Raw genomic sequence first — 26253 nt, 5'->3', positions numbered from 1 at the left:
GATTTGTTAAGGTGAAATTCTTGTACTTGATTGTGCGAATGAAAGTTCTTCAGCTACGGATCGGATTGATTTACCCAAAGTTTGAATCAGTATACTATATTTTTTTACTTAATTAATTTTTCTCTATTGTCCCATTGTTTCTATCTATTGAGACGATTATCTACGTAAATATTTGTGTCTTGCGATATTATTGTAGTTTTATTTATTTTATTTATTTATTTTCCTGTTTGACGAGCAAAAACGCTTCCAATAATTGGTATTAGACGGTACATAATAGAATTATTAGCAGCAAAATTCAAACAATTAAAATCAAGAGGATCATGATAAAAAAAACAACGTTCAGAACACAAATTAATCTCTCCATCATCCTAAGAACAACGGTTATTTCAAGTGATACAATAAATGATACACCAAAGAGCAAAGAATGATGCAGGATGGACTGTCATCAGTAGCAAGCTAAAACCAGACCAGAAGAAACTTTACAGTATTCCTGGCTTTTCCCTACCAACTTTTCTGCAGTTAACTTTCATAATTTGAAACTGAGAACAAAAATCGACTATTAAAATAGTACAAGCTCATCCTACAAGTGTATTATGGGAGAACTGGCAAGATGTACAAATTTAAACACTGCATAAATACACACAGAGAAAACAGAGCACATGACAGAACCTAATAGCATTTGTGCGTGAATTAGGATACGCGAGAAATGAAAACAATAAAAATACAAAGTTCTTCAACCACGTCAATCCTTATACTCAGGGTGGCATCGGCGTACTGATAAATGTGTCAAAAGCGGTGGCCGGCCCTTCTCGCTAGGCAGTGATTGGAAGTTCCTGCAATCCTCTATCTCTAATTTCTCGAGCAAGCGCAGGTTCTTCAACGCAGGCAAGGTCTTTAGATTGTGGCAAGCTTCAAAACGTAGAGATTGGAGGGAGCTGAGATGGTGAAACACCTCCTCGTCGATTTCCTGTTGATCAGAGAAAATGATTTCCAGTTGTTTGAGGGAGCCAAGGTCTTTCCTGCTGAGCAACACTTCAAGCAGTAAGGTGTTGTCAATGCAGAGAGTGGAAAGTGTTGACAAGCCAACTTTCTCCATAGCTGCGTCCATCTTGTTTGACCCTGAGCATGGCAAAGGAGTTAGCTTTGGACAACCAACAACTTTCAAATAGTGAAGGGAACAGAGAGCTCCAAGGCCCACAAGTGACTTAAGCCCTCTACAGTTTGTAATCTCCAACCGAACGAGTCGTGTCAACTTTTGCTGCCCCTTCTCAAAGGAAAGGGTTGTTATAACTGAGGACCAGTCTATCCTCAATGACTCAAGAGCAGAAAGGCCTTGAAGAGACTTCGACAGTATATTGTCTGCAACATCACAATTGATTATTTTTAGGCTTTCCAAAGAATCAAGCAGGAGGCCACTATCCTCCTCCTCCTTGTACTTAACGTCCTCCTCCTCCTTGTACTTCTCGTCGTCCCCTTCCTCGTCTTCCTCCTCTTCCTCCCCAAGGTTCTGATCAGACGGCCAGTTGTCAATACACAGTTTTCTGAGCCGAGTGAACTTGTTAATTGCTTTCACTAATAAAGGATCAAGCTCACCGCAGGGATCAACAGTCAACTCTTTCAAGTCTCTTAACTTTTCATGCTGTTCTAGCAACCATTCACCTGGTGACTGCAATTTTGGACACCCTTTGATGGACAAAGAGACTAGCCATGATGATAAATCCTGTGCCTCTGTCAGCAATTCTGGGAACTCGTTCAATCCCACATTGAAAAGTTCAAGCCTTCGGATCGTATGAGGAAGTGGAGGCATTGTTGTTAGTTGTGGGCAATCTGAGATTCGGAGAATACTTAACAGCGGAAATAATTCGACTCCCTCGACTGTGGACCACACTTCACAATTGCGCAAGTCATCAAATGCCAACTCTCGCAATGATGGAAAGCGAGAATCATGGAATTCGAGTTTTCTTACTGCATGCATCTCACTTAGTTCAAGAACCTCAAGAAAGCGATGATGTCCGAGAGGAGGGAGACCCTCCCAGGATCTGCAATCAGTTACCTTGAGACTTTCTAAATACTTGAATTGATTCATCCAACTTGGAGATTGGGTACCTATATGGCCGTCGATGTGAAGCTTTCGGAGATATGGATGGGGTTGGAGGCCTTCCAATATTCTATTCTCCACCTCGGCATTGGTTGTCCTTTCAACATATCCCCAATGTAACACCAGCTCGACAAGCTTCTTTCTCTCACATAGTCTAGTTCCTTTGGCTTCTTCTTCACTGCTCACACTTTCAAGACCCATAATACTAAGACATCCTCTAAGCTCTGTTAGGTTCCCCAACTGTCCAATATCAAACCCAGGAACATTTTGCACGTAGAAGGGGCACGGTAAATCCTGAAGACTAGTCATTTTTCCTATCCCTGCTATCATTGACAGTAAACTGTCGGAGCAATTCAAGCTTTGTAAATTAATCAGTTTGTTCATACTTGCAGGTATACGATCACACTCCAGCTGGAAAAGATTTAGAGTCTGTAAATGGTAAAGCTTGGTTAGTTCATCCGACAGTTCTTTGATTTTTCCATTTCCAGAGAGATCTAAGTAGCGCAGATGTGTAAGACTACTAAGATTGTCGGGACACCTTTCCAAGTTGCAATTCTTCAGAGTCAGCATGCGGATGCTTTTTAGCTGTACAATGACTTCTTGGAGATGATCAGCATCATTAGATTGGACAGAGAAATCGCCCTGCAAAATCAAGGTGCGCAGCTTATTCAACACAGATGCTTCATTCTTTAGGCGGGCCAGATGTTTTGTGCTCAGAAACAAATGACGAACGGTGGTTGGGATGGTCCTGAACTCATCACCGTCGACTCTAAGGCAGTCATCCTTGGAAACATATTCTGCCAAATCATGTAGTAGATCAGGTATAGTGTAATATTGACCATCATCATAACATGGCTGAAAGAATGATTTGGATATCAATTTCCTAAAGTAGTCCTCTCCACTATAGTTGATAAATTCCTCTCCACTATAGTTGATAAATTTTCTTTTGTGGTACTTTTGACAAATCATACCCTGTGCCGTCCACATTTGTATCACATCTTCACGTTTGAGTCTCCATTTCTTAGGATATATGCTTAAATACGCAAAGCACTGCTGTATACGGGCAGGTAAGTGCAGGTATTTCTGTCTCATTGGATGACCTTCATTTTGAAGGGCACTAGACAACGTATGGAACTGTCTCAAATTTGCAAACAGAAATCCACGCATTGGGAACATATCTTCTTCATCTTCTTCTTCCATGAACGATATTATTGGGGGAAAAGGCCGTAGAATATTAAATGAATGAAGTTCCGTAACTTTAGAACCAACAATTTGTAACCTGTCCACAAGGCTGCTAAAACTTTCGATTCCTAACCACTCTTTTTGACGCACTCGCCAACTCTGTTATTAATGTAAAATTCAACCAAAAAAATATTGAAATTAATAAATAAATAAAAAATTAAAGCACATCAGTTACAAGAGTTTTCACTTTTCAGCTCATTGACATCCTCGCAACGGAAAAGCAAGACATAACTTCTAGGAACACTATCGGATGCATTTAGAAGAGGAGAAAAAAAGAAAGGAACTTACCGCGTCATCGTTGGCCTCCTTTTCCAGAACTTGATATTCGAAGTCGTCGAGCACGTCGTCTGCCTCGTACACGACGTCCTTGACCTTCATCCACCATTGCAACAACTTCTTGTTCTCGATCCCCTCCTCCGCCGCTGCTTCAACGTTTCGCTTGATTTGTATAAGTGATCTTCTCAGCTTTTCCAGTGGGTCTAGGACAAGGAAGTCCAAATCATACCACCGATACAATAAGGAGGTGATTCTGTCCACCAAATCATCCGCAGCAGCAGATCCAACGATCGGTACTATTGAAATTGCACGGGCGGCCATCTCGATCTCCTCCTCTTCAAGCACAAGGTGAAACCGCAAAGATCGTGAGATCAAAGAGGAAGAAGATACGGCACCGAGCACTTTTGATGAAGATTGGGAAAAGATTAGTCAACTACGTCCCAACCAACCGATTGTTGATCGATGCGATGCATCCACGCATCAACGATCGATGATGAGAGTCTATTTTTTATATTTATTTTATTGGGTTAAGATTGGATTATAGTGGCAAGTTGGTACCTATGCCAGCTGACACTTATTAGGAAAATAGTTTCCTTTCTCATGCTTGCACGTCTTAGCGTTGATCTTGATTAATACTATCGATGGAGATCATTTTAACTTGGTAAACACCAATAATGACAGAGCACTAAGTTAACACGTCCACTCTTGGAGAGTTTTTTTTTTTTTTTTTCAAATTGCACTCTTATTTAGTTGATTCAATTTCCTATTGTATAGATTAGTGGGATTGATCTCTGTCCTATTCAGTTGATTAATAAAATAATACAATATCCATCAAAAGCTTTTATGGTATCACCAGTGTACTTAGCCCATCTTTTTAACAACCCAAAATTTAGAAAAATAAATAAATAAGAAATTAGAGATAATTATTTAGATAATGAGACATTTAGTTTAATTCTTGATAATTTAGGATTCGGATTAAATTGAATTAATATTTTTATTAGGTATATCAGTAAGAAAAAATATTAGAATCTTTATCCTACTAGGACTTTTATATCTTTTACCTAGGGAGGAGGGTTAGAAAAGAAAATAAAACCTTAAGCTTTATGGTGGCCATATTATTATAGCAGTGCTACAATACTAAGTGGAAAAAAAACGAAGAACAAATCATACCAAAGGAAGGGAAAGAAGAGGAGGAGCATATTGGAGAGTAAAAGAAAGGGAAGGAGAAGAAAATAAATTAATGGGCATCTCTTATCTTGATAATATAAAATTAATGAAAAGTTCTTATATTGGAAAGTATTCTTTTATAATTATTTATCATGTTCAATTTTATAAGATGAGAAAATTTGATACGAATTATATTAATTATGCTACGTGCATGAGAAATTAAGAAATTTATTATTTTAAGTATTTTTATTGAAGAATTAGAGATGCCAAAATTATTTATATTTTATAGAAAATTCAGATTTACTCTATTTTCAGAAAAAGGGATTGTGATGTTATATTTCTAATGTTAGAAATATTTCAGTTTAAAAAAAAAATCGGATTTGTAAGAATATTAATATTATATATCAAAGTAAGATATGAGAATAAATCTTTATTCTTTATCTTATAACAGACCATCAAAGCTACTTCATGGAATGCAGACTACATCTTGACCTTCACAATTTCTCCGATGGGGGATAATTACAGTGTCTCCACAGCAGTTGATGAGTCGATTCTACAACCATGGCTTCGTCGAAAGGCAGCAGATGAAATGCTTGCTATCATGGAACTTGGTTGTGTTAAAAATTAGCTCAAATTCAGTTTCAGCAAAATTCAGCATGTATCAGCATTTTTGTGCCGTGCGTTCGAACGGGCCTTAGGGGCATTCGAATGCGAGCACCAGACAGAGAGCAGTCTATGATGCAGACGTTCGAACAGCCCAGTCACGTTCGAACGCGAGCCAACTCGGGAGCAGACTTTCTACGGGCGTTCGAATGGCCCCAGCAGCGTTCGAATGCGGGCCAACTCGAGAGCAGACTTTTTGTAGGCATTCGAACGGCCCCAGTCGCGTTCTAATGTGGGCCAACCCGAAAGCAGCTGTTTCTGCAAGCGTTAGAACGGGCCCCTCCTGCATTTGAACGCCCCTTTGATTCTGCTGTATTGACATTGGGCGTGTTTGAATGCGCCCCTGAGGGCGTTTGAATGCGACACGAAAAATCCCTAAATCTGAATCTGACTATAAATACTAAATAGGGTTTTTTAGGATTGGTAGTTGGAAAAACATTTATAAGGGGGTTGAGCCACCATTGTATTAAAAGTGATTTGAGTTGTTAAACTTTTTGTAAGTGAAGGATTTGCATAGTAAAAAAGATTGCTCTGCCCGTGGACTTAGGCACATCGCCGAACCATATAAATCTTGCCTCTCTCTCTCTCTATTGTCTCCATTATTTCCATTGTTGGTGATTGTTTACATTAGGGTGTTAATCCATGATTAGAACTTGCTTAGGACTTTTCTATCACCATTAACATCTCTTTGGAGGTTTTCCAAATATTACATTGGCTTTTTTTTACTATTCCCATTTGAGTTATTTGGGGGTGAAGGTCTTGTTTCTGCTTCCTTCATCCATTTGAGTATTTTACACAACAGGTTGGACGAGGGCGAGCCAGTAGTCCTCGAGATCCGTAGCCAACCAGACTGCAGTAATAGGATTCAGAGAATCAGAAAAACACTTTAGGATTTCGTGGTAACTCTTCCAACTCCTAATGTTTTGCTATATGTCGTATATGGAGAAGAATTGAAATGTAAATTGATACAAGTACTTCTGATCATGACATGGAATGCTTATAACTTCCGCTAGTTATTTTAATTCTAGAGGAGTTCATCATTATAAACAGTCTTTTCTTGCTGATGTATCCAGGTTGAGTTACAAAGAAAAATACTACTGCTTAACATCATTTAAAATACTATTTGCAACTTATTACATGAATCTGCCAATGTGATAGAGCTCAGATGATTAAAGGGCCTTATAGTGTATGAATGTACCTGGATTTAAATTTCAGCAGCACTGTTAAGTTTCCACTTCTCTCTGGAAAAGGAAAAAAGAAAGAATTTATTACATTGATCTAATTAATCTGAGCACCTGTATCTTGGATTGAAGACGGCAACATGCTTTCAAATGGCTGCTTCGAGGCTAGACCAGCCTTTGTGAGCAACTCTTCTGAAGGGGTCATACTTGAATCAAATGATAATCCAAGTGAAGATTATCCAAAATCACCCTTCCAGGAATGGAATCCTACATGCATAGTGAATTACATAGATGCTAAGCACTTCTATGTTCCTGAAGGTAATGCTGCGATCGAGCTCATCTCCGACTTCGCCAGGATTGAAATGAAGCTCATATTGCGAGAAGGTCCAACGTATCATTTGGCGTTTGTCGCAGGAGATGCTAATAATTCATGCACTGGAGAATTTATTTTAGTAGGCTATGCAGGATCAATTAACTCAAAACTTCACTTTTCATAGCAAAGGCAGTGGATCTGCACACAATTTCTCACTGAACTTCAAGGCAGACCCAGATTCTGTATCCACCTTCAATCCAGCTACATCCGTTGGTTTTATGAGCCATAAAAGGCAGTCAGACGAAAGATGGCACGAGCTGCGGTCCAACGATCGATGATGTGGTCTTTCTCGCTTCTCCCTGTGGATTGAAAGTAAGATTGCACAGAGGGATTCTGTTCTCTTCTCTAGCCCTCCTGGCAGTGCTTCTCAACAATGTGAAGTAAACTCAATGTTTGAAGCTCATATTTCACTAACTATGGAGATTCTTTTGAACACAACTTACTTATCACAATATCTAGTTTGATTAATGTGACTATATATTTGTTACTTGCAAGTTTTTCTTATTTGTCTTTAACTTCTTTTATTTTATTTTATTTTATTTTGGTGGGTCTATAACAGGTCATTTGCAGGAAAAAAAAAATCTTTTAATTACAATTTCAGACTTTTTTTTAACTGATTTAGCCCTAACAAATCCCAAAAAGACTATTATATCATAAAAAATAGCATACATCAACTATATGATTTATACACATCGCATATATAAAATATACACTCTAATTTTTAACTATGTGTCTTAAGATTCAAGATTGCTTGTATCCTATTACTGTTTTTGCCTGCCTTATGAAGCTTTATAAATTATGAAGCTTTGTAAAGGTTCGAATTATAAAAAATAAAATAAAAAAAACCACGCATCACTTATATAGTTTATACGCATTACCTATGCAAAAGATACATATATGCATCACCTATGCAAAATGTATACTTTAATTTTTAACAATTTACACATCGAGATTTAAAAAAAAAACAGCACGCATCACTAATATAATTTATACACATCGTATATGCAAAATATATGCTCTAATTTTCAACAATATGCACATCGAGATTTTTGAAAAAAAAAACGTCAATCAGCACTATGTAATATATACGCATCACTTATGCAAAATGTACACTGTAATTTTCAACGATATACGCATCGAGATTTTAAAAAAACTTTATGTATCACCTATGTAAGTTATATGCATCGCTTATGTAAAAAGCATGCTCTAATTTTTAATAATGTCCGCATCGAAATTAAACGGTTTGGTTGGGTTAGAGAAATATTAAATTAGTTTAAATCAATAAAAAAAACCTGAATTTGCAATTCGATAAAAGGGGGCCTTTTTGCTAATTAAAAAACTAAATGACTTTTTGCTGCAAATTGTCCATCTATAACTTCTATAGTAATAACAATATTACAAGTTTGAGAGGACTTGATAATAGATAATTGTACATATGAGCACTATTTCGTTTAGCAAAAGTGCCCCCATAATTTGCAACAATAGGTATATATTCAGTAGATGCACAGTTTGTCACAACTGGTTTCATTTCCAGTAATTACACCCATGGACAATAAGCCATGTTGAAAATTATACAGCTTACACTAATTTAGATTTCGGTAAAAGAGCTAACCGTCTTGAATCCGTGGTTTTCAGGAAGAGGTGCATTTCCAGGGCGGACGGAGATTAGTACCTCAAGACCTGGAAAAATGATAGGAAACTTGTTTTACAAGAATATGAATGGGCTTACATAAGTAAAACTAGATCACAGAAACATTAGAAAAACAATATAAGATAACTTGCAGCACCTATTTTGATTTTAAAATGATCTTACAAGAACTTGTGCCTACTATGTCTTTCTTCAGCTGAGAGCTAATTATAATAGAAGGGAATAATGTCAAATGCAAACCGAATAATTAAATCAATATTTTCTTGGATTAATCGAACAAGTCTTGCACAGCGACTAGACTATATTGCTTTTGCACAAGAGAGATAGAGAACCAAAACTAAGTGATGATACAAATGAACCCTGAGATAGAGTATATTGTAGTAATACAGAACTCTAGGTGGTCAGTTAAAGATGGTAATTGAAATGGTATCTCTGTTTGGTGTCTTCATCCTCTAGCAGGTCATATGCAAGTAAAAACTAAAAACAAGCATGTAAAAGAGAATTCTGACATATTATACATATTGAAATTTAAAAATGAATTTTTTTATATTTCTCAGAGAGGAAAATTTTAACTAGTACATTCAAACAAAACATGAGTGATCAAATTGCCAAATTTGTAAGAAGTTGTTCTTAGCTAGCAACAAAAGATTTGCTAAAGGAATGTACAATTGAAACCTAACTAACTTACCTGCAGCCTTTGCAGCCACAGCTTCTTGAAAGACATCAGTTACAAACAAGATTTGAGATGGTTTGTCCACCCCCACTGATTGTGAGATTTCAAAGTAACTCTTTGCTTCTCTTTTGTTCCTACATATTGAGCAGGAAAATAGACTTTCTTAAATTTGAAGATACGTTATTAGACATTACAAGAATAATACTTCATAAATAACATAACAGAAACCTACCCCACTGTTGTATCAAAATATCCACATAGGTACTTCCTCAGGTCCCCAAAAGGAGTATTTCCAAATATGAGTCTCTGGGCCTCTCTGCTACCACTTGAATAAATATAAACCTGTAAGTTTATCATTTCAATTATTTTCACTGAAATATATTGAAGTGAGCATCTAAGGTAATACCAGGGAAGACGAATAAATGAATAGAATGGCACTAAAAATCGTTTCACCTTTCAACAACTGCGACAGAGATAATATCAATTGTAAAGCAACAAGTTTATGTTTTTATTGTGATCGCAGCATTAAAAATAATCTGAATTTTCCACGGAAGCCGACTCAAAATATTTGATCTTAGGTGCATTTCCCTCTAGAATATTATTGTTCGGGTGCGACCGGACGGTGGTGAGAAGGCAGCCACGGAAGCCCTCCTCCTTCTCCTCCTCCTCCTCCTCCTGAAGCAGTGGTGCCACCGCCTCCTCCTTCGGCAGCGGCAAGTCGCCGTGTGCCGCTGCGGTGCCGCCTCCTCCTCCTTCGGCAGCAGCAAGCCGCCGTGATGCCCCGCCAGCCCGCCTCCTCCTCTCCTCCTCCTCCTCCTCCTCCTCCTCCTCCTTCTTCTTCTTCTTCTTTGGCTCGGCTTGGGCTCAATTTGGTTTGGTACGGCTCAATCCGGCTCGACTTGAATGAGGCTTAATGATAAGCTCATGTCAAGGTTGAGCTCGGTCTGGCCCGGCTCGGGCTCGGCTCGAGTTGAGTTGAGCCGAGCCTAAGCTGAAGCCGACTCGCTCAGGTGTGGCTCGTTTACACTCTTATACGCACATGCGTGTACGCGGTATAGTACAGCTTAGACTCATCCTGATAATGGATCGAAAGATTGTAGTTCAAATAAATCAGTTTGTGCTACATCTATCCATTGTGTTCGGATGAGTTTGGAATAACAAAAGGAATTTCTAGCAGGACAAACTGTTAAAAGAAACTACTAATGTATCTTATAGCATGAACGCTATGAGAGTTTCAATTCCTGAGTCTTTGACAGGAAATTTAGGTATCATTAGTCTGTTTCTAAGTCATTGCCTGATTCTACAAACTTTGGTTTCCTAATCTAAGTCCTAATAGCTGATAAATTAGAAGGCATATGGCCAATTAATTGAATATACATCGTATGCTATGATAGCTGGTTTTGACCGGTTACTGACTATTTGGGTTGGGTGGGTTGACTTGGTAGGAGACATTGGATGATGTCTTTCTAAGGGACGCCAGAGGAGAAAGGGTTTGTATACAATCAGAGCTCAAGTAGTTATTGCTTGCAATATAATGACTTAGACATGCAACCAGCAAAGCCATCGATAAGCAGTCTCTACAATCAATAAGGAAGTGCACATAAACCTGTATCACCTGAAAGGTGAGAGGCATGCATAAGTCGTATAAGAAGAAACTTAGATACAAATAGACCTGTTACGGTTGATTGATGATATCTACTGAAATGCTCTGAGAACTAATTTTCCCATGAATTTGCCATATAGCACTCAAAAACAAGTTAGAAGTTATAGTATCTGATTGTAGAAATCATGGAACAGAACTAATATGAATTACATATTTTTGTATGGAAGGTTGAGAGAAAATTGCAGTTTAGGATATTTAATAAAGTGAAAATACTTTAAATTTCAAGCTTTAAAATCTCAAACTAGCACGAAATTTATTTGACTGCTTCATGAATATTTTTCAATAAAACAATTAAATAAATGACCTTTATGTCATTAGCATGCCACTTCTTAAGAGCCTCAGGAACATCCTCATAAACAATTCCCTGCAGTTCTTTGTTTTCATATCCAGTTCTCCATATATGCCCCTGCATGCAAGGAAGCAGACACGAAACAACAAAGTCATCATTCTGGTGGCAATAATTGTGCCCTTGGATCATACGCACATGCACTTAATGATAAAAGTAGAACCAGTTATACTACCTGTAATTGTTTAAGAGAGGTAATCTTTCTGTCTGCTTTTATCATTGCTTCAATATTAGCTACTAGGGAATCAATGACTGCCTCCTTTCCAGCACCATCAGGTGGAATTGGTACAGCCCCCGCAACCCCTTGTTTCAAGTCATCCTCGACCTGTCAGAACGTTGTTCTCAAATGTTAACTGCTGCACGAATATAAGTCAAATATACAATTTAGACATATGTAGGCCATCAATCTCAGGTCATAACGCATATAAGTAAGACCTATTAAAGGGTCCTTTTGATGCGGAATTGTGACCAAACTAGAAAATGGGGAAAAAAAGAATGCTGGGCTCTGGAATGCTAAACCTGACAAGGTTTAGGTGGCATGAACAGGAGAAGAGTATAGGCCATCAAAGGAATCTATAACAGGAAAATAGTCATCATATGGACAACACAATCAAATAGCATGCACGAACAATTATAAAAGGCATATTCTCATAAGCCTACCAAGATTGTCTAATTCTATTTTCAAATTGCAAGAGATGCAAATTAAGACACCACTTTTTTTCAACATAATGCTTCTAAATCCTGATTTTGTGATAACCAGTTGGCATAAGGATCTATTTGCTAAAACGAATCATAGCATTCAGCAGCTCTTACATAGCTTAAATATATCAAGAACATAATTACTCAAAAAGCTTTAAGCTATTAGAGAATGGTGGTTCTTATTTTTTATTTTCTAATAATAACTCGCTTTTGAGTTGGGATATTTTGATAGACCCAAGAATTTGACTTGATTTAAATGAGTAGAGGTTGTATCTTTTAAATGACAGATGAGTCTGACATGATTTGAAATTAAAACCTCTACTCGAATATTATGATAACTCACCAACTACTATAAAAACTTAAGTTATAAGAAAACAGTAGTTTTTATATTTTATATTCTAATAAAAAAGATCTAGTTAAAGTAACTAAGTTGTGATAATCCCATCAAAAGTTCAAAACAACACCATATTAATGGTGTTGCCTTAGCTACGGAACACTTCTCAAAGTTCAGAATTACATTCTCTCATGTTCTTGAGAAATTCCATTTCACTTAGTAGATATGCTACAGAATCTTGAGAAAAACTTTTATAAAGTAGTTTGTATTTTGAAACTACAAGACAAATAAACAAAAAAGGGTCTCGTTTGGGTCTCAGGAATATCATACCGAAGAAAACCATGTTCACTGGTTAATCCTCATATAATAAGGAGGAATAAAGACAAAAGTTATGGTTCACTGACCAACAAGTCTCCATCTAAAATGGTGATTTTTCTTTAATTAATTTTTTATCTCCTAAAATATAACACCTTAATATTTGATATACCTTAATTGATAAACCATGTTCACAGCAACTTATTTGCATTCTAGACAGCATCTGCAACTTAGATGATAATATCTTTTTAAAAAAGATAATAAAATTAGATTACTTAATATTTGATATACCTTTAGTCCTTTAATTAAAATACTAATTAATTAATATTTATATACATCAGATATGGACGAGTTTTGAATGCAAAATGGTGGTGTTTGATAAACTCCCTTATTTTACATTTATGCAGTTGAAACTATTGCATTTGACACATGCCATTGCACCTTTCAGAATATTATTAATTTCATCAAAATCTTAAAATTATTATGCCTATCCATTGGCTAGTTCTAAGATAGAGTTTCTCTTGACATCTTGGTAATGTGGGCCTTGGAGGGTTATAAGTTTCATCAAAATCTTAGAATTGTCATATCTAACTTCTCTCGACAACCTTAGCTCATAATGGCTCATACAGGCTATGAAGATGAAGCCAAAGCATTAACCAAAGTTTTAATCTTCCATCATCATCTAAGCTAATCCCTTGCCTTAAGGGACTTCTCCAGGGTCCCAAGTAAGAAATGAAATTGCAACTGGTACCGTAAATAACTAAGTTTCATCCCAAGTCAATTTACTTAAGCCGTGAAGCATACAATGACCTCTAGAGAGTTGAGGTCAGGTTGATAACCAATCATGAAACTCTATCAATTCTTTGGAGACATCTCATCCATGGATGGCCGTGCCACAGGCACGGCACGGTCGTGCCGCAAGAGAGGGAGAGAAAAAGAGGCCACTTACCTTTATCTTCGACCTCGTCGTTGTTGTCGCCATCGCCACCGATCCAGATCCGAAACTTATGTTTTTATTCCCCCGCCCGAGGTCATCTTCCTTCTCAAGAGCTAGGGTATCCGCGTCGGTCAATCGGCGCCTCTATCGACAAGCTCCGGCAACGCAAATGATAGCGACAACGAGGTCGATGGCAAGAGAAAGCTCGACGACGAGGTCAGCGGCAAGCAGATCACTGCTAAGAGGGGTGTTGTGCGGCACCCCTCGTGCCATATTCCGGTATGCCATCGGCACGGCCATCGTTGGTCTCATCCCTCAGTTGTCTTGTGCGCAATCTTGCTTGACTAAAATAATGGGTGTAGTATACACTAACTTGGAAAATAAAGAATAGGAGAAGGTTATTACATCCATCTCCTACCATTCAAGTGAAGAGAATGAGCATACTATATTATCAGTGATCAGAAATCAAGAATGTTATTGAATAATTCATGTTCATTGCCATTCAACAGAACATATTTGCTATCAGACCAAAGCTGCAGCTTGTAAAGGTAGCACAGATTTCAAGGAAACCAAAAGGTTCTGAAAAAGTGAAAATCCTTTGCATTTACATAAATACATCGCCAAGTATAGTGAATAAGCTCGTGAGAGATTGAATGACGTTTAGACCATACACCCAATGTATTAGCTCGGACCAGTCATTCTAATTATCCAAGATATCAATATGAAATTTTGGAAAATTGTAAGGCATCAAAAACTTACTTGGGCACGCAATAACTTAACATCATCTTTGGTTTCCTCACTATCATATGTGGAAGTCAAATGTTTCCGCACATTATCACGAGCATAGGGGAAAAGAACATCGGTAACAAATGATATTGGAGTTGTTGTTCCTTCAATGTCAAGAACGATACATTTCTGCAGAGCATCCAAAGTAGTTATTTGAAGGTAAGTGAAATAAATGAAAATGAACAGAAGATATAACGTAGTTGACGAAATAGATCGAAGCACACACATGCTCAGACAGGCACATCCCTAATGCACAGAAAAAACACCCAAACCAACCCACAGACTGAAATATGCAGGCAAGATCTAAAATAAGGAACTGACCAACCCACAGACTGAAATATGCAGGCAAGATCTAAAATAAGGAACTGACTCTTGATGGTTCAAGGACATGATTGCCATTTTGAAGCCCCGCTCTCACAGCACTAAGACGATCTTTGCCTTGTAACTCTTTTCCAGTGCTTATAGGACCATGGCTTGCAGTAGTCCAGTCAATGCCCAATTGATGGAGCTTGATGGCAGCATCAAAAAGATAATGATAGCACTCAGCCTAAAATTTGCATCAGAAGCAAACATCATATGTGTGCTCTATTATAGCAGACAAACAATTAATAAAACCAAACATCTGTTAGAAGAAGCAGAAGAACATAATAGAAAATGTAAAGCTTGCAACACAGAAAATTGCTTCCATCTGTAAATTTTTTTTAAAAAAAATTGTTGATAATGACTAAATAACATTTTAGCAAGCTACTGGAAAGAAACAAGTACTCCACTGCAAGCCACTAGGAAAACTATTAAACTTCTCTCAATCAAATTTGTACTGTAAATTTTGTAAAGAGAGATGATCATGCGAGCATATAGTAGTTTTTTATGAACTTTAGGAAAAAAGAACAAATGGACCTGAAAAGAAACTATACTAAATGGAATTTAAACTAACGCAACATAAATAATAGGAATTGCATTTTCCAGCAACTACAGGTGTAAGGTTATAATATTTATTAGCAGCTTGCCATTGCTAATTATCAGCATAATCATAATATGATTTCAGAAGTAGAACTCCTGCTTCCCCTAAGTTTGCATCTTGGGGAGGAAAGTTCTTCCTCACCAACCAGCTGAATGTTGCATTCTAACCTTCAAAAACTAAAAACAATGTAAAACATAATTCGGATATAGATAAAAAACAAGTTTAGCCCAATATGTTTCAACCCAAATTTCTTCAATCTATAAGATTTTACCAATAAATGCAAGTCTTACGAAATTGAATTTGAAGATACAAAGTTACCTTTTAGGCTTAGTGTCTTAGGTACTGAATCCTAGATACTATATTTCCTGCTATTTGCTTCCAACAGCTGAAAGCAAGAAGATTATTAAAATCAACAGAGGTATCAACAACAAATTAGTCACTATAAATGCTAAAAGTAAAGATTAGTATGGCACTTTAAATAGCGTGAACTAGATCTGGGCCATTATTATTTCCGTAGAGTGTTCATTGTAAAAAGCAGTTTGATTCCAAGATATGGCATTCTGCGGCCTAGACCTAAATAATCAATCTCCAATTAATCAGATATTGCAGTCTGCCAACAAGACAGCAACAAAGTTCTATAGAATGCACATAAAAGCAAAAATAAAAAAGGAAAAAAGAAGGGCATGTAATTGCTCCCTTGAAGAGAAACGATCATGAATGACCTCATCTTCAAGAAAACAAGAAAAGGAGATGAGTAGAAGGGCAGTAACAGCAAAACAAACCAGCTAACCAAGCAAATACATGAAAATAAATAATCAAACTAAGAAAAGAAAATACAGAGGTAAGTCAAACAAATCATGATCGGTATGAAGGAGTAAAATTTACAGTAAAATAGAGGTCTATAAGTCAGCAGAACATGCAAGAAGCACAAATATTTAACTTAGCAGCAATTATTCACATTCACAAAAAATAAAGCAAACCTGTGTCTTCGCACTGATCCATGTGTCACCCCATACATAAATTCCATGGTTCCGCACAAGCACTGCAGTTGCTTTTGGGTATGCTGCCATCTGTAAGTGTTACCTCAGTAAAATCACCAAAGATATCCAAATGATATTTAATAATTAACACTGTTATTAATAGAGTATCATAGATTGCCTTTAATTCTTTAGGCATGATGAGTAAAAAAAATGTTCCCTGCATGATTTATTATAGCTGTCTATTTTCTTCAGTGGTAGGAAACTTCTACTCAACGTCAAGCCATGACATGATACACAAGAACTCATTCAACTGCTGATAAGTGATATTTCCTTGTTAGTTAATTCACATTATCATAATGTTCTATAATCTATATGGACGCACAATTTACATGTGAATGCCGTACATATTTGGAAGAGTACAAAAAAGGGGAAATGAGACAGATCTATTTGTTAATTGTAGCTTTTGTAAAATTAATACTCTGCCATAGCTACTAAACAGAAGTGCTAAATTTGTACTAACTGGGTTCATCAGTCATTGGCACAGAAATTGTGCCCTGCCATAATGTCTCATCAAGTAGAACATCAAACATGACATCTGATGTCATGGCATGCTCCCCTATCACTGGAAATAATCAGCAGCATACAGCAAATTACGTGTAGGCAATAATATATATATAACTTAATAGCTTAGACAATATATTTCAGGCGACAAATTCCCCAGAAGTCTTTTGAATTGATGTACTTGTTGAAAAACCCAAAAAACTATAAAATGATGCATGACTGCAAATCTATCAGGGAAGTTCATCATAAACAGATTTGAAGAAGAAACTATATACAAGTTGCAGTTCAGACTGTGTACAAAGATAACATATTAGAAGATGATAATGTACCGCTTCACTAAGAGAATCTGTTAGCTCGGACTCATAAGGAGTATTCTCAATTATTGGAACTACCAGCTCGTCATGGTAACCATGTCCTTGAATTCCTTTAATCATCTCCATATGAGTTATCTAAGAAAATAGGAAATAATAAAATGCACTCAATAGCTGAAATAAAGATGGATATGATATGAAAACAAACAGATTAGATAGTTTGTGACTTTTGGTTTAGTTAAGTATATAAGAAGAAATTTTGACCAGAAAATATATGTATAAAAGTGACAATGCAAAAACTATATCTAAGGTACAGAGATATTACAAATTCACAACCATGTATAAGATTATATTGCCAAAAATTTGCAGAACAAAGAGAGAATAGGAAGGAGAAATGAGGTTTGAAGTTTGAATCATTGTTGGATTGCAGTATGGTAGGCCTTCCTAATCTCCTCCACCATGTTCGATAAGAAAGCTTTATTGTCTCTTTCCTTGTTGGAACAGGAAATATATGTATGACTAAGTGAATAAGGCAGACATGGCCAGTTATTCTAAACAATAAATACTTCGACACAAGCTTTGAGGCCTCCCTTCTACTAGGAAACCCTAGTAGAAGGCAATGCCCTAGGTCATCTAAGAATAAAATCGGGACTGATCTTAGTATCTTACAGTGTCTTGACCGAGAAACTAAGGCAAGCAAAGCCGAATATATATATAAAATAGAAATGATGCATAGGAAAATCTTAAATACCCAGTTATAGATTCCAAAAACATAAGTTGGGGACTTGAGGGTCCAAGAACAAAGAGCTAGCTTGTGACAACAAAAGACAGGTTTACTATGCACAAAACAATCAAATATTCACTGTCATGAGAACTCATGCTAAATCCTCAATTTAAGCTACAGAACAAAGAGCTGCCTTATAACTTTTCATTTATATATATATAATGAAAGCATTACCCTGAACTCCTTCGAAAAGGGATGGATCATGGTTACAATACAAGACTCCATCCCATGACTGTGAATAACAGCCCCAGCATTACGCGTTTGATAAGCCTACAAAACCCATTGAAAGAAAAGGTAACAGCAAGCTTGTACAACAAAAATAGTATAAATGCTTATAAGATATTACAGAAACTCTTATCAAAATTGCATCTTTGTTCATTTTCACTAAAGGATACAGCTTAAAACGATAGAGAATGTTGAAGTTTTGCTCAAATCAAACGTTCCATCTTGCTGTGCCGGATGCATTCGGACGAGCCCTAAGGGCGTTCGAATGAAGAAACTCGAGAGAATTTGCGCTCTGCAAGCGTTCGAACGCTCTTCTACGTTTCCGCTTTGAATTCTGGGGCCGTTCAAATGGGCCTACGAGCGTTCGAACGGCCCGTGGGATTTTTCCATCTTAAGTCAGCCCTATAAATTCTGAATAAGGGATTTTAGAGCTTTTATACTTAAGAGAAATATCAAGAGAACTAGCCATCATTATATTGAGGGAGATTAGAGTTGAGAAACTCTTTATAATTAGATATTTGCATAGTGAAAAAAGATTGTTCCGCTCGTGGATATAGGCACATCGCCAAACCACGTAAATCTTGTCTCTCTTTTTATTGTCTCTACTGCTTTTATTCTTGAGATTACTTGCTTTAGGTTGTCTAATACATTATTAGAAGTTGTTTATTGCTATTCCATCATTATTAGCATCATATCAGAGTTTTTCCCAAATTGTTTAGTTTTGCCATTACTATTTCATTGGTTACATTTGGGGGTGAAGGTTTTGCTTCCGCTTTCATCACTCATTTGGCGTTTGGCACAACAATTGATATCAAAGCTTCAAGGTTTCAAACCTAGGCTATTGGATTTAGGAATAGTGTGGATTCGGGAAATTTTGTTAAAATGTCGGAATCATCCAAATCGAGAAAAATTGTCTTAAATGCAAAATTTGAAGTAGAAAAGTTTAATGGCACCAATAACTTTGGAATGTGGCAATGTGAAGTGATAGACATCTTGTTCCAATAAGAACTGGACATCACCTTGGAAGAGAAGCCTAAAGAAGTATCGAAAAAGGAATGGGAGAAGATGAACCGACAAGCATGTAGCACCATTCGGCTTTGTTTAGCAAAAGATCAAAAGTATTTTATAATGAAGGAAAATTCAGTTAAGAACTTGTGGAATAAACTTGAGGACAAATTCATAACCAAGAGCATTAAAAACTAACTCTATTTGAAGAAGTTTTTCATGTTTCAGTACAAGATTGGAACACTTATGGCTGAGCATTTGAACTCCTTCAACAAATTACTTGCGGAATTGCAAAATTTAGATGTGAAGATTTTGAATGAAGACAAAGCATTAGATCTTTTAAACTCTTTGTCAAATACATAGGACCATCTCACTACTACCTTGCTATACGGAAAGGACTCTATATATTATGATGATGTTGCAAATACACTTATTAACAATGAGTATCGAAAATTGGATAAGCTACTCATGAGTCATCATCAAATGTCTTGACGGTGAGGGGTAGATCGGAAAATAGGAAATTGTGAAGAGAGGTAAATCTTTCTCAAAATCAAGGAGTGCATCTTAAGATAGAAAAATGATTGCAAAAAATCAATGCTCTTATTGCCGAAACGAAGGGCATTGGAAGAAGGATTGCCCCATACTAAAGAACAAGGACAAGAAATCTCAAAAGGGAAATGTGGCACATTCGAATGATGAGGATTCAGAGAATGCCCTGATAGGCTCGGCTATTGCTTGTGACACGGACAAGTGGATTGAATTCTGGGTGCATATACCATATGTGTCCCAACCGAAATTGGTTTTTCACCTTTGATAAAATTTCAGGTGTAATATTTATGGGTAATGATAATCCGTGTAAAGCTGAAAGCATTGGCACCATCCGCTTAAAGCTACATGATGGGTCCGTGAAAGAGCTAACTAAAATTCGGTACATACCAGAATTAAAGAAGAACCTCATTTCTCTTGGTGTTTTGGAATTAAAGGGCTTCACCATTACTTTGAGAGGTGGAGTATTAAAAGTTTCCTTGAGCATTAGTTATAATGAAGAGTATAAGAAGAAGAAATCTATACTTCTTGCATGAATCAACAAATATTGGGAGTGTAGCTGCAGCTTCAAGCAATTTGGTTGTTGCGGCAAACACTACTAGATTATAGCACATGACATTAGGTCATCCAGGAGAGAAAGCATTGCAAGGCTTGTCAAGTCAAGGATTGTTAGTGTGTGAAGAGTCTCAAATTAGAAGTTTGCAAACACTATGTTTTGGGCAAGCAAACAAGGGTCAAGTTTGCTACAGAAGTGTATCGGACCAAGGGTATCTTGGATTATATTCATACAGATGTTTGGAGACCTACTCGGAAAGCTTCCTTAGACGGAAAGCACTAGTTTGTGACCTTTGAAAATGATTATTCTAGAAGTTCTTGGGTGTACACTATACATCATAAGCATCAAGTGCTAAAAATATATCAGAATTAAAAAAAGATGATTAAAAATCAAACTAACAAGAAGATAAAGAAACTCCGATTAGATAACGGTGAAGAATACACATTGGATCCTTTTATGAAGTTATGAAAAACAGAAGGAATTGAACGACACTTCACTGTTAGAGAAACGCCTCAGCGAAATAGCGTGGTCGAGCGTCTAAACCGTACCTTACTAGAGAAGGTGCGGTGCATGTTGTCCAATGCTGGCTTGGGCAAGGAGTTTTGGGCTGAGGCCGTGAATTATGCATGTCAACTCATCAACCAGCTACCTTTATCTGCAAAGAATGGGAAGAGGTATGGTCTGGCAAACCAGTTTCAGATTATAATTCCTTACATATTTTTTGTTGTCATACATACTACCATGTCAGAGAGAGCAAGTTAGATCATAGAGCCAAGGCATTTTCTTGAGCTTTAGCACTGGTGTAAAGGGATTTCAAGTTTGAAGGCCAAAATTGAAGAAATTGATTATCAACATAGATATTACATTTGATGAATCATCCATGCTGAAGCAGAGTCAAGAGTCAGATAGCCCGATTGAGGACAGTGCTAGAGATGTCCTACAGCAGGTGGAGTTTGAGGCAGATTCAAGTCCACTACAAGATATATCTTCAGAAGAGGTAAATGGAGAAGAATAAAATTTGCAAGAGAATGACACTTTGGAGCCAAAAACAGATGAGCCTATGCACTTTCAATGTTTGATGAAGACTTTCTCACTACCTTCAAAAAGGCCATAAGGAATACTGAAAGGGCAAATTGGAAAGTGGCGATGAATGATGAAATGAAAGCTCTTGATAAGAATAAGACTTAAAATTTGGTGGAGCTCCCTAAAGGTAAGAGAGCAATTGAATGCAAATGGATATATGCCATGATGGAAGATCCTCAATCGAGTGGCGGAGTTAGATTCAAAGCTAGATTGGTGGCAAAAGGATATGCACAAAAGAAGAGAATTGATTATAATGAAGTGTTTTCTCCAGTAGTAAAACATTCATCCATTCGAATTTTACTAGCTTTGATAGCTCAATTTGATATATAGCTAACTCGGATGGGCGTGAAGACCACCTTCTTGCATGGTGATTTGGAGGAAGATATTTATATGACCCAACCCGAAGGATTCAAAGTCAGTGAAAAAGAGAATTTGGTTTGCAAATTAAAGAAGTCCTTATATGGCCTAAAGCAATCTCCAAGGCAATGATATAAACATTTCAATCAGTTTATACGAAGGCAAAAATACAAGAGAAGCCACTATGACCACTATGTCTATTTTAGAAAGCTTCAAGATTGATCATTTACCTACTTGCTCTTATATGTTGATGATATGTTGATAGCATCTAAAAGTAAGATAGAGATTAATAAATAGAAGCTCCAATTGCATAAAGAATTTGAAAGGAAGGATCTAGGAGAAACTAAGAAGATACTCGTCATGGAAATCAGAAGACAGAAGAAAAGGAATAGTATGCTTGACATAGGAGCAGCATTTGAAGAAAGTATTACATCGGTTTGGTATTGACAGCAAAACAAAATCAGTGAGTACATCATTGGCACCTCATTTTAAACTTAGTGCAGCTATATCACCGAGTACAGATGCTGAGAGGGATGTCATGTCTGAGGTACCATATGCAAGCGCAGTTAGAAACCTAAGAACAAATATTTCACAAGTCACCAGTATTGTCAGCAGATACATGCATGCTCCGGAAAAAGAGCATTAGCAGGCGGTGAAGTGGATTTTGAGATATATTCAAACTACTTCGGAAGTTGGACTGAAATTTGTGAAAGATGATAAACTTGGCCTACATCTTACTGGATATGTGGATTCGGACTATGCAGGTGATTTGGACAAGCGCAGATCTACCACAGAATATGTATTCACACTTGCTGGATGGCCAGTGTGTTGGAGGTATACTTTGCAGTCAACGGTTGCCTTATCTACCACAGAAGCTAAGTATATGGCAGGACAAAGGCTATAAAGGATGCTATTTGGTTAATCAACTTGATGAATAACTTGGGCGCATATCAAGCGCAGGTGGAGGTACATTGTGATAATCAAATTTCAATTTGTTTAGTGAAGAACCAAGTTCATCATACTAAGACAAAACACATCGATGTCCAATTTGATTTTATGAGGGAAATCTTGGAAGAAGGAGATATTTCCCTTTGTAAGATTGGGGCGACGAATAATTATGCAGATATGTTAACAAAAGATCAAGTTCCAACGTTGTTTGGATTTGATCAATGTCACTCACACTTAACTAACTTTGAATTTGGTGTCTTAGGATGCGAATTTGCATGCGGTGCATTTTGAGAGTTTTCAATCACTTTGCAATGGTGGAGAGTAATTTGTTAAAGTCTTGAGATTTTCGTCAAGGTGGAGAATTGTTGAAGTTTGGCTTAAATCAAGTGTTTCATCTTGCTGCGTCAGATGCGTCCAAACGGGCCCTGAAGGCGTTCAAATGCAAAAATCCGAGAGAATTTGCACTCTGCAGGCGTTCTAATAGCCCTACAAACGTTCAAACACTCTTCTGCGTTTCGGATTTGAATTTCGGAGCCGTTCGAACGGGCCTACGGGCGTTTGAACTGCCCGCGGGATTTTCCTATCTTAAATCAGCCCTAGAAATTCTGAAGAGGAGATTTTAGGGCTTTTATGCTTAAGAGAAATATCAAGAGAGCTAATCATCACTATATTGAGAGAGATTAAAGTTGAGGAACTCTTTGTAATTAGAGATTTGCATTGTGAATGATGATTGCTCTGCTCGTGGATGTAGGCATATTACCGAACCATGTAAATCTTGTCTTTCTCTCTATTGTCTCTATTATTTCTATTCTTAAGATTACTTGCATTAGGATGTCTAATATGTGATTAGAAATTGTTTATTACTATTCCATCACTATTAGCACTATATCATAGTTTTTTCCAAATTGTTTGGTTTTGCCGTTACTATTCCATTGGTCACATTTGGAGGTGAAGGTTTTGTTTCCGCTTCCATCACTTATTTAGCGTTTGGCACAGCAGAGAAGTCCAATGAAGACCTAAAAATAGCAAAAGAGAAAAAAGGAAAATATAATTTCACTAAAAACAACAAGAGAAAGGGATTACCTTCATAAAGAGAGGGGCACAATCAGTACACTTCGGGGGCTTATTCGGGTAGGGCTTCGGCGACGGCACTGAGAGCACGGCGCCAGCCCCGGAGAGCACGTACATGTCCTCCGGCACCATCCGCTCCTTCTGAACCCCTAGATCGACGGAACTTCAAAGCATCAATCAACATACCAATCGATCAATTGAAGAAGCAAACAAAGGACGAGGAGGAGATAGAGGAGGAGACCGGAAGGGGACATGACGATGAGTTGGTGGGGTTTCGGGACGGCGTCGTCGTGGACCTTTATGGTGATGCTGCCGCCGGTGCCGGTGACCCATCCCTGGGAGTAGAAGTGACGGCAGAGGTCGGAGACCAAGGCGCGGGTCTCGCGAACCGCTTTCCCTTCCAAGTACGCCTGAGATGAGACCATGGAAGCAGCGGCCATGGACGCCATTACCTCGCTCTCTCGCTCTCGATTGCTTGGAGCTTATAAAAAAAGTTTCTATATTTGCTGTTTGTGTACCTGAGACGAGGATGGGACTTGTGGGACCGAGACTAAGGAATAAGAACAAGAGGTATGGGAACGGATCGGATGCACATAGCACTTGTGATAAATATTTTTTGGATTAAATATATTTTATTATTACGTACTTATTATATTCAAAATTATTTTATCTCATATATTTTCAAAAGTCATTGTACTTTTAAGAGCTATTGGGGTCCCCAAAGAGCCTTGTGGCGACGGGCTTCATTCTGCACTCCCCCTTTGGGCTCTCCGATTATAGCTAATAGTCGCTGCAATTTGTATCTATCTATGCTCACCATCGAAGGTATTGGTCTAAGAGAGGCTCTTATATGCAGTTATGCATCCAACCCCGCCGCATCACCCACCTTCAAATCGAAATTGACTCACTATTTCTCGTCAATATCATTAACGATGTTCGTTCGTCTAGCTCCCTGGACTCTCGCATCAATCATTGAAGACTGCAAACATTTTTTATTTTTTTACCCATTTTTATATGTTTACCATATCTGCTGCGAAGATAATAAGTCTATGGACTGACTCGCAAACTCGGATAAAATAATAGGCTTCGGTGTTACCTGAGAAGGATCATTTCCTGCTCCTTTGGTTACTCTTTTGGCTGCTGACATTAATAGCACTATTTATATTAGTGCCGGTTAGATCAATATAGTAGTGTAGTTTTTTTTTTTAAAGAAATAAAAGAATATATATATATACATGGGTTTGGGCCATTCTCTTGTACAATTTTTTATGCTAACAGAGCATTTTATAATCGCAGTGAATATTTAATATATTTATTTTTTCTTTAAAATGGTTTCAAGTTTACATACCCAACTATCTTTAGATGTAGATTACAATGCCCAGATGAGCTTCATCATCTATATTTTGTTCAATTTATAATACTTACATAAACTCTTCTCTACACTAGTTGTTGTCGGAATAAATTATACTCATGTTGAGTTTTATAGCATCTAATATTAGCCACTAAATTAATGTAATTATATTAGAAATAAAGTGAAGCAATGTGGAGATGTGTATAATTTTGTATCAAAAAAAATTAAAAAAAGGTGTAATAATTTGAAGGCATACATAGTGTTATGTATAATTGAATTGTCTTAACAGATACTTCCTATCTCCCCTTATAAATGTTGTATATGTAAATAAATAAATAAGATTGTATTGTAGGAATATATATATATATATATATATATATAATGTTATGCTATATTTGTACTATTAATTTCTGCTTAGAAGTATCACATTTAACTTGATTAATTTGAGTGTCAAAATGGGTGAAACTCAAGCAAATTGTGTTAGGCTCAGCTATGCTCGAATTGATTAAAAGTGAAGGTCCAGTATTGCTGGAGCTTGAATGGAGCCTGAAAAAGATCTATATCTGGTCATGCACACCTTAATATCAAACTGATAATGCTCATATTGGTTAAAAAGTGCTGATGCTTTATGAGTATTGAGTATTGGCAATCTCAGTAATGCCCTTTTTTTTAATAAGACACCATTTAATTCCCATTTCTCTTTAAGTAATTATATCAAGTTGTCTTGATGTCAAGTTATGTGAAAAATAACATAAATCCTAAGTCATCAACTTTTTAAGAAGTCAAATTAAAAATTAAAATAATCTAGGATTAAACTGCTCATACACCAAAGAGCTTATTTGACTACAAAATACCTTTTAAAAAAAATTAAAAGCCCCAATGTTAGATACGGAGTGAGCAGAGAATCAATTTTCCTTAGATGGGGAAAAAATGCAACAGTCTAAATGGAATTGATGAGAAATATTCTTCAAAGCCCAATAGAATAGAGGTGATTTAGACAAGGCTGATGATTTCATTTCTATTTCTGAGTGAGACTAGTCAATATGGTATGCCAATAAAGTGAATAGTGCTTAACTCATATATGAATTTATATTTTTTTATTATGATATGAAT

General features: G+C 37.0%; 2 protein-coding genes across 2 annotated transcripts; both read right to left on the bottom strand.

Moving 5' to 3' along the window:
• Positions 1–376: 376 nt before the first annotated feature.
• Positions 377–4260, bottom strand: LOC140758138 (protein RECOGNITION OF PERONOSPORA PARASITICA 7-like). Its single transcript, XM_073094194.1, has 3 exons — positions 3629–4260; positions 3070–3439; positions 377–2895 (listed from the first exon to the last, which is right to left on the bottom strand). Exons 1-3 carry the CDS (start codon positions 3935–3937, stop codon positions 743–745), a joined length of 2832 nt encoding a protein of 943 aa, XP_072950295.1. The 5' UTR covers positions 3938–4260; the 3' UTR covers positions 377–742.
• A 4124-nt stretch (positions 4261–8384) lies between these two features.
• LOC140780115 (probable bifunctional methylthioribulose-1-phosphate dehydratase/enolase-phosphatase E1 1) lies at positions 8385–24295 on the bottom strand. Its single transcript, XM_073125467.1, has 12 exons — positions 24031–24295; positions 23802–23938; positions 18173–18268; positions 17233–17352; positions 16343–16432; positions 14772–14948; positions 14375–14530; positions 11506–11655; positions 11289–11390; positions 9554–9663; positions 9337–9455; positions 8385–8680 (listed from the first exon to the last, which is right to left on the bottom strand). Exons 1-12 carry the CDS (start codon positions 24236–24238, stop codon positions 8589–8591), a joined length of 1557 nt encoding a protein of 518 aa, XP_072981568.1. The 5' UTR covers positions 24239–24295; the 3' UTR covers positions 8385–8588.
• Between the last annotated feature and the right edge of the window lie 1958 nt (positions 24296–26253).

This window comes from Typha angustifolia, chromosome 3 (genome assembly GCF_048772165.1).
Source record: "Typha angustifolia cultivar Huaian chromosome 3, ASM4877216v1, whole genome shotgun sequence".
Taxonomy (NCBI): domain Eukaryota; kingdom Viridiplantae; phylum Streptophyta; class Magnoliopsida; order Poales; family Typhaceae; genus Typha; species Typha angustifolia.
Note: the sequence above shows the minus strand (reverse complement) of the source record. Positions and strands in the feature narration are given on the sequence as shown.